Raw genomic sequence first — 9,355 nt, 5'->3', positions numbered from 1 at the left:
CTCGTCAGGAGCACCTGGGAACGTGGGATTGTTCTGTATGCAAGGGGGGGGGGGTCGTTGTTGGAAACGGAGCTATTTAGTTTGAGTTTAGGCGCGCTTTTCTCATTCTCAGCTTTCTCTCTGTTTGCACTCTATTCTAAATAAAACCAGACCTTAAACTTAGATTTGGAGTCTGAGCATTTTATTTGAGTAAGGCAACCGTTACAGCAGGGCACATGCCCCGCTTGCCCCACCTAGTTGCGGCCCCGCTCCCCGCCCCCGGATTGGGAAGACCCAGGTTCTAGTCCCCCTCGGCCACGGAAGCTCCCTGGGGTCTTGGAGTCGGTCTCTGTCAATCACAGGATTCTTGTGGAGGAAAATAGGTTTAATACTGTGCTGAGAGGAAGTGGATGGACTCAGTTAGTGCACCATTGGAAGGCCTTGGGGACAGACCCTCCTGGAGATCTACCTATGGAGTCACTAAGAGTCGATACCAGCCGGATGGCACATCATCGATCAATCAAACCGTGCTTAGATAGCTGAAGGTAAATCTGAAGATTACATTTCATTCAACTGAAAGCTGGGTTTCTTGTGCCAATTTGGTGATTTTGCGCCACTATTTTGCCAGACTGCGCCAGTTGAGTTGAGCTGGGCTCCATTGTCTTGGCAGCTGCACAGAAGGGGTGTGCCACCCCTTGCCCCCCTTTGGATTCCCCAGTCCAGCCCCCTCCCCGGGGTTTCCCCAGGTCTCCAATCTGCTCAGCTTTTGAGACCCACCCAGGTGCTGACCGTTAGTGTCCAAGGCCTGGTGACAGGGAAAGCAGGCTGGTGACCCACTGGGCTCAGGAAGGGAGGGAACTGGGGCTCTCCCAGCATCCTCCGTATCCCCTCCTGCTCTCGTCGGGTCCTGCATGTCCACTGTCATCAGGACAAATCCGCACAATATTCAAATAACGTGACTAACTTGGCAGGAATCTCCACATAGCACAATGGCTCTTCTTTTGAGTAATGGTGGAAAGAAGCGAAGAGACATTGGGGGAGGGAAGATGAAGAACCCTCCCTGTCTCTCACGTGCCCATGCAGACACAGCACCTTCCCCTTCGTCCGAAAAGCTTGGAAAGAATTCATGAAAGATGGACAATGAGAACAATCACAATCACAATCACTGCCATGAAGCCAAGCGACAAAATAAAAAATATCCAACTGCTTTTGGAACGCCAAGGTCCCAGTGCTGCCCGATTCCTGATTTTCTTGGCCAGGAAAGATCTGACTTGGGCATCCTGCAAGATGGGCTCCAAGTACAGCTGGCTGACGTAATATCTCCCCCCCTCCCCCGAAACGATCCCCTGCACCATCCCCATCAGCTCAGAGACCTGCCCCTCCCGCTCGGCCCCCCCGGCCTTGTTGTTAAACCCGCAGACGCGCTGCCCGCACTGCCGGATCAGGGCCCGCAGAGCCCTGTTGTTGGACTCTCGGAGGTACTTCTGCAGGGGGTCCCCTCCCAGGTCCTCCTTGCAGGTGAAGAGGACGATCGTGTGCCGGGCGGACTCTGCCCCGAAGATATCCTGGACGCGCTTTGCGGCTGCCGCGTCTTCTGCGGTGAAGCGCCCCACCTGGGTCACGAAAATCAGGGCGTGGGGGCCAGGCCGGGAGAGCTCAATGCAAGCCATGATCTCACGTCGCACCATCTCATTGAAGTCATCGGAATCAAAAATGGCTGGCGTGTCGACCACGGAAATCTTCATGCCACGCCAGCTTCCCTGCCCTCTTTGGCACCTCAGGGTTGTTGTCGTTGCCCCCAAGATGGACTCGAATTCCCTGCGGCCGAGGATGGTGTTGCCCGTGGCGCTCTTCCCACCTCCAGTCTTCCCGACCAGGATCAGCCGGAGTTCAGGGTCCTCCCCTGTGAGTTTTGGAGGCAATGTTACAGAAAGTGATCAGGAAACTTCTGACATGAAGAAAAAGGTGACTACAATCCAATATGGCAGTGTGTCATTGAGCATCAATATTTCAATGATGTTTTCTTGTGAATCACCCAGAGTTGCTGGCAGTTCAATAAAATAATAAATGCTGGACTTCCAGTGGGGACATGGCAGACTGAACAGCTGTCCCCGCGGGCTCCACAGGCAGAACTGACATAGCAGTATTTTCAGGCTCAGGCAGGTGTTTCCTGAAGCCCAGGAGCATTTTCCCAAAGAAAACACTTGGAATCATCCCATCTGTCCTCCGGAATGGCCACTTGCAGTCAGAGGATCACAAACCGCATTTGTGCTTGTCTGGTTAAGAGCACCAGGAGGCTGGGACGTCACCATTTCCAAGCTGCGCTGTAGCCTTAAAGGGACACTAAGACTGGCCACCCCATTTCTAAATCACCCAATTTATATTTTGTTAAAGTTTATGTACCCTAAGAGAGGCTTTCTACAGCAAGGAGAAGCGGGCTGTCTTGGCACTTACCGTTATTTTGGGGGTTAATTTTTAAAAATTCTTTTAAAATTTTAGCTTGCTTCCCATACAAATATTAAGGAGGATTGAGAGCAAATAATTGTCTTCCTGTTATTATTTTTGTACTGGATTTGAAGAAATTACCATTTTCCTACACGTTGAATCAGCTGATTTGAACCTTCAGCTTCCTGTTCACTTTCCCTTGAGAACAGTCTGCTATTCACTCCCACTTCATGTAAACAACTTTTGAACTTTCTGGTATCTTCGACTTTTGCTGATTAAGCTCCTAGGGGGCGCCATAATCTACCACGAGAGACATGGAGGAATTCAAGCAGACTTCCTCTGACTTCCATGAAGACTTTAAGCAAATTCTTTCCGATTCTTGCCAAATTTTATGCAAGGCATCCAGGACATTGTAGAAAATATGAGCTTTAAAATGTCCCATTTGGTTGGGGATGTCGTGGATGAAACTGAGGAATTTTAACAGTGACAGGAATGTATTTTCGACTTCTGTTGAGATGCTGGATGAAGATTGGATAATTGAGTGGAAGAAATTAAAGGGAGGGATCAAACTGCAAGCCGTAAGTGAAATGGATCTTCTGATGGGAGTGCCTTGGAAAAGAAAGGGTTAATATGTATGGGAGTTCTCTTGAAGAGAAGATGGAGTTTTTGAGGGGGGCAGTTGGGCTGTTTGATTTCTTTAAGAAAGAAGCTCTGTGCATAATGTGGAGATATGTAAATGCTTTGGTTTATTTTGAAGTGGGATAAGGGTTTAAGAATATTTATCTGGATTGCTTTAAAAGTTTGGCTGACTTTATTTTAACGATCTGGATTAAGATTATTAAGGTATAATAACAAAAAAGATGATGTTTGGTTTTGGGTCTGACATGATTAAGATTATTAAAACTGCTGCATTACCAAGTATAATGGTAGGCAATTTCTATGTTTTTTAGTTTGATCTTTATTATAGTAGACAGGAATGTACTATATAGAATAGTAGTAGGAAGGAAATAATCAAATAAATGCTATCTTCGGCGGAGGAAGTTGATTAGGAGGTGTATATATATATGTATGTATACGTCTATATATATATATATACTTTTTTCTTTTAATATAAGGAGAGGAAACAACTGTATTTAGTGATTTTTATAATGTGCCAATGGTATGATTTACAGAAAAAATGTGACTTTGGCTTAATATAGTGTAAGGGATTGATTATGGAAAATTATATATTCTTGCTGTTAAAAGTCAGAAGTCACCTTTTTCTGTAACTTTAAAAAAACTTCTGTGTTTTCACATTTTTAGCTCTTTTTTTCCTTTGTAGTTTTTATTTTTCTGTAGCTTTTATCTTTGTTTGAAATCTAAAAAAATTCTTATAAAAATAAGATAAAATAATAAATGCCGAGTGAGATCCTGCTAGCCTGGAGGAACCCGGGAGTGCTATTCACGTGAGCCTGCTCACCTCCAGGTTATTCTCTTGATCGTGAGTTAACCTTTAAAAGAAAAGGACCTGCATGTTACCCAGGAAGGTGGAGCCCAAGCAGAGCAAGAGAGCAGAATGTCTGTGTGTATCCTGGGAATATTGTATTCAACAGAAAATGGAGGGAGGGGGTCCCCCAGCAGAAATTCATCCGCTCAGTCATGCAGATTCCCTTAACATCACCCCAAGCCCAATTTAGCAAAACTCCACAGCTCCGCTGATACCACAACGATGCCCAAAGGGGTGAAAATGCCCCCTGGTTTCAGAGGACAACCTGGATCCCAGCAGCCCTTCCAGCTCTGTTTCAGCCCCCCACCCCCGATGTCTGAACGTCCAGCCCCGAGCCAAGCTGAGCCTGAGCCAGAAGAGGCTGCGGCTGCTGGCAAAGAGCGGTGCGAGGATGACCTGGACCCGGCTCATGGGGTTGGGGGCCAGGATACGGAGACGAGGTTGCAAGGGGACCAGCCGCATCTGGCCCTCCTGCCTGCTCGCAAACAGTTTGCAAGCGGGCTTCCGCGTGGTCGGGGGGGGGCAAACCTGTCAGACCTTCAGTCGCACTAGAATGAGCAACTGTGGTGCCTTCCTCAGCCAGACACCACCCAACAGGGCTAGCTATGCTGGGGGAAGGTGATGGAACATGTACAGGTAGTCCTCACTTACCCAACTGCCATTGGGACTGGCAACTCTGTTGCTAAGCGAGAAATCATGTGACCGCACCAGACTTATGACCTGGCTTCTGCTTCCATTATTAAGGGAACCACTGTGGTCGTTAAGCGAGACGTCACATGACGGAGACTTTCACTTCTGCATTCTCCATTAATTCTGCTTGTGGGAAGCAGGTAGTGAAGCTTGCAAATGGTGATCACATGACCCGGGGACACTGCGACGGTCATAAATGTGTGTCAGTTGTGAAGCACCTGAATGGAGACCATGTGACTGTGGGATGCTTTGATGGCCATAAATGCCAGGATTGGTCACAAGGCGGTTTTTTTAAACCACTGTAACTTCAAACTGTTGTTAAATGAGGCAGTCAGTAAGCAAGGACTACGTGTGACTGTTTCTCAGGCCTGATCACAGTTTCTGTTTGTGCCTTACGAGGCATAAACACGAGGTCCCCATTGCAGGCGGGGGGTGGTGGTGGAGAGGAAGACCCTCAACGTGCAGGTGGAGAGCAGCTCCCTCTTAAAGGGGTGGGGGAGGCTGCTCGCTTCTGTGCTCATCTGCATGCAGCTGGAGCTGATGGGGGCACACAGGCGTGACACCGGGAGGCCCCCACAACTGCAGAAGCAAGAACAGACGAGGGGTACCTGGGCTTTCCGCCACCACTCCTTGCAACGGCTCTTCCCCTTCCTGTGCTCCAGCCACCGCTCTCCCTGAGGACAGAGGGGAGCATTCCTCACGCAAGCTGCAACTGGATAGAAGCCAGGGGTCTCATCCTGGGCTTGGTTCTGACTTCGGTTCCAGGCAGCACCTAACCTGCTTCAAGAGCGGGATACGGGGATGGGGGAACCTCAGCTATAATCCAGATCAGGAGCAGGATTGGGGAATCCTTTGTCTCCGGTGGGGAAATTCAAACAGCTGGACCTTGGTTCTCCCTTTCCCCAGACCAAGGGCTGGTCAAGTGTCCAGTGCACATCAGGTTATATAAGCAGGTTTTCCCAAGCTACTTTTCTTTCTAAAAAGGCTCCCAAATTCTTCTGTTGGGGGCAGAGTGGGATTAAACCTGAAACGGGTATTGAAGGCGGGGGCAATCTAAGGCCCCGACCCCCGGCAGGAGCACCCCTTGGCAAACCCTTCATCTTGCCGTCCCCCAGGACCTTGCCTGCCTTTCCCCCCAGCTGAGCGAGGTCACCTGCCTCCCTTGGCTATCCTGGTGCTTCCCCCAACCCAGACCCTGTCTGAGGTCAGCCTCCAGAGCACAAAAGCTGCCAGGCTCCCCCAGCCCCTTGGAGGGCAGGCAGGGGACTGGGAAGGACCGGGAATGGAAGCGGGAAGAAACCAGACTTGGCCAGCGCAGCCCACTTTCCTGCCACTCAAGGAGGGTGGGGGCACGTGTTCAGGGGCGGGATGGGGTCCAGGCCTCAACAGAGGGGGCCATGCACCCCTTCTGTGGGCCTGCCAGCAAGGCTCTGGCTGCCCGCCATGGGCAGGGACGGCTGGACCAACCCAGCACAGCTCTTCGTCTGAACGGGTGTCAGCTCACCCTCCAAGGGGCTGCCGGGCTGGACCCCCGACGGCCCGGGACCTCCAGAATGGCCTGGGACCTCCAGAACGGCATGGCCTTGTTGCTTGCCAAGGCTGCTCCCCTCCATGGTGCCCTAAAAGAGTGGAAATAAACATGGGTTAGGCGCGATTCTCGACTACGCCCAGCAGTTTCCACCCAGCAGCCTTGGGAAGTCCGGTGGGGCTGCCAACTGCCTGCAGTTTCCACCCAGCTGCCATCGCCCTTGTGCCCAGAAACCGAAGCCTGGTTGCCCACCATGATAAGCCAGGGCACGGCACGGCTCACCAGCTGCTCTGAGCACCCCCAGCTAAGGAAGGGGCTTAGATGCTGTGAATGAGCCAAGGGGAGCAAATAAATTAGGGAGGGAGGAAGAAGAGTGAGGGCGGGGAGGGAAACAAGGTGGAGAAGTGAGGCAGGGGGGCACTCTTTCCTTGGGGTGGCATCGCACAGTTTAGCGTCAGAGCCCCCCTTGCCTGCCTGTCGTTACAAATAGCAGACGGTGCTGGTCTGGAACAGGATGGGAGGGCTGAAACCAGCCCAGGATGTGCTCACTTGTCAAGGGCCCAAAGTTCTGCCCCAGACTGACGGAGCCTCTTGTCTTTTCTGAAACTTCCCTGAGCCCTTTTTTAGACCTACCCATGGCGTTTCCCGCGTTGACTGATACGCCATTTCCGGCTGCTGGAGCTGCAGAAGGATTCCCCTCGGCCTGGACTGCAGGGAACGAGAGAGGTTGGAGAGACCCCCTTCCTTATAGAAGGGTGGGGCTTGGGGGTGCCTCTGCCAAAGGGCCCTTTCCAGGGGGCCAATGGGTGGAGCTGCCCCTCCAGTCCTGCCTTTGCTTGCAGGGCACCTTAAACTGAAAAGATGCCAACACCACAAGGGTTCTCCCAAGGGGAGTGGTCAGGAAGCAGGGTGCAGGCTGTGCCCCCCTCCCAACGCTTTCAGGAGATCCAAAGGCCTGGAATAACGCCCAAGTAGGGCCACCCCTGAGGAGCTCCGGAGACCCTCCTGAAACTCTGCATCGCCCGCAAGGGGAGGGGGCACTGCCCACGGTCCCACTCCCCACGCCTTCCTTTTCTTGGGAGGCCCGCGCCATATAAACGGTTGTGTGAACTCCTCCGGGCGCAACAGCGGCAAAGCTCCGACAGCCGCGGGCCAGCCCAGCAGGCAGTCCTGGGGAAGGAATGGCGGCGGGGGGGGCGAACTCCTCGCGGCTCCCGCTCTTCTCGGCTCTGCCTTTGCTCGGAGAGTCCCAAACAGGCTCCGCTGACTTGGAGGGCACCGCCTTCCCCTCGCGCCGCCCGGAGCAAGGCCACTTCCGCCCCCTTGGCCCGGGGAGGTCGGAGGGAGGCCGGCGGGGGGGGCAGAGAGCTCAGCCCGGCCGGAGGGGGACGGGGGGGCCCTTGGCGGAGCTGGAGGGGGTCTCTCCCTGCAACGACCCCCGAGGGCCGCGGCCCCCTCACCTGCGCTGCTGCGGAAGAACCCGCGCGCCGAGCGCCGCCTCGGTCGCGGATCCCGCCGCGCCCCGCCGGATCAGCAGCTGCTGCGCCCCGGGAGCTGCCCCGCTCCTTTTCTCCGGCCGGGCGGGACGTGGCAGGACGTGGCTGGTCTCGCGCGCCCGCCCCTGGCGCGCCTGCCCCTGAAAGCGAAACCGAAAGCGCGGGCGGGCGGACAGGGCCGTCCGCTTCCACTTGGCACTCCGCCTTTTCGCACTTGTGGGTTGCAGGGGGGCAGCCGTGGCCCGTCCCCCGCTCAGTATAAGGGGCGCCCCCCATCAACACGGGCCCGTCCTCCACGCCCTGCAGCGCCTTTCTTCTCTCCTCTGGACCGTCCAATATCCCTCCGGCGAGGGCACTCGGAGCCGCGCCCAGACCCCGGCTGGGGTCTCGCCCTTGCCGAGGAGAGGCAAATCGGGCCCTCCCGGGCCCTCCACACAAGGCCTCTTCGGATGCTGCCGGAAGAACTCGGCCTTTCTAAACCCGCTCAGCCCAGCTTCTTCCCTGACCACCAAACCCTTCTCTGATGGGGGGGCTTTCAAGCCATACACCCCCCATCTTGCAGGATGTCCCACATACGCCCCCCCCATTCACTGCCTCAGGTTTCTCCCTGTTAGCTGACATCTTGCTCCTCTCAGCAGGGCCTGCTGTGGGAAAGGCGCCTGCTGGTGCCCTCCTGGTGGGCCCAATGGCAGGGAAGAAGCCCCCGAGCCACTGGATCAGGGACCTCCAAAGAGCCTCTGGCTCGTTTTAGCCAGCTGCTCCCTGCGCGAACGCAACCCCAGACAGACAAACCCAGTCCTGCGTGGGGTGGATTTTGCTCCAGCCAGCCAGCCAGCCAGCCAGGAACCCAGCCTGTTGGCTGGCCTGCCTTCTTGATCCTCCCAGCACCCCCAAAAAACAGCTGGTGGGAAAGAACATCTTTAATGCTTTATTCCTTAAATAGCAATAATAGTAGACTTAAATAGTTTAGAAAAATATTGTTAACAAGAAGAGAACCCCTCTCAGAAATCTGCCCTCCCCAGTTTCAGGATGGCACCAGCCACGACTGGGGTGGGTGGGTGGTGGCGTGGGTGCGGTTATTCGGGAATCTCTAGTGGCCTTTAGGGGCGCTGCCCGAACATAGCTGGGCATGAGGCCCTGTTTGTGAAGCCGGGTCTTGGGGATCAGCTGGGCTTGCAGCTTGCCTCTGTCCCTCCTTGTGGGTGGCAGCGGCCCTGCCCGAGCTCCCAGACTCTGTGGTGGAGTTGCACTGGAGAGCTCCAGGTGTGCGGCTCTGGGGGACGCCTGCTTGCCCTCTCTGGGCCCAGAATCGGCGGTGGCCCGGGAATTCATGGCCCCTATGGCAGCCATCTCCAGCAAAGGATCGTTACCTTGTCGTGGTGCTGGAGCTTGAGCACCTCAATGATGCCATGAGCTAAACCGTGAAGGGCCACCCAAGACGGGAAGGTCATGACAGAGAGGTCAGACTAAATGCGATCCCCGGGGAAGGTAATGGCAACCCACCCCAGTATTCTTGCCGTGAAAACTAAATAGATCAGTACAACCAGAGATATGTCGGTATACCATCGGAAGATGAGACCCCCAGGTCGGAAGATGGTCAAAATGCTACTGGGGAGGAACAGAGGATGAGTTCAACTAGCCCCAGATGTGATGACGCAGCTAGCTCAAAGCCGAAAGGATGGCTAGCGGCCGACGGTGCTGGTGGTGAACGGTGAATCCGATGTTCTAAGG

General features: G+C 54.2%; 1 protein-coding gene across 1 annotated transcript; it reads right to left on the bottom strand.

The window, feature by feature from the left end:
* Nucleotides 1-677: 677 nt before the first annotated feature.
* GIMAP2 (GTPase, IMAP family member 2) lies at nucleotides 678-7,681 on the bottom strand. Its single transcript, XM_063303201.1, has 4 exons — nucleotides 7,589-7,681; nucleotides 6,762-6,836; nucleotides 6,105-6,219; nucleotides 678-1,882 (listed from the first exon to the last, which is right to left on the bottom strand). Exons 2-4 carry the CDS (start codon nucleotides 6,792-6,794, stop codon nucleotides 1,104-1,106), a joined length of 927 nt encoding a protein of 308 aa, XP_063159271.1. The 5' UTR covers nucleotides 6,795-6,836; nucleotides 7,589-7,681; the 3' UTR covers nucleotides 678-1,103.
* Nucleotides 7,682-9,355: the final 1,674 nt, after the last annotated feature.

Source organism: Candoia aspera, chromosome 4 (genome assembly GCF_035149785.1).
Source record: "Candoia aspera isolate rCanAsp1 chromosome 4, rCanAsp1.hap2, whole genome shotgun sequence".
Lineage (NCBI taxonomy): Eukaryota > Metazoa > Chordata > Lepidosauria > Squamata > Boidae > Candoia > Candoia aspera.
This window is presented reverse-complemented; position numbering and strand designations above follow the sequence as displayed.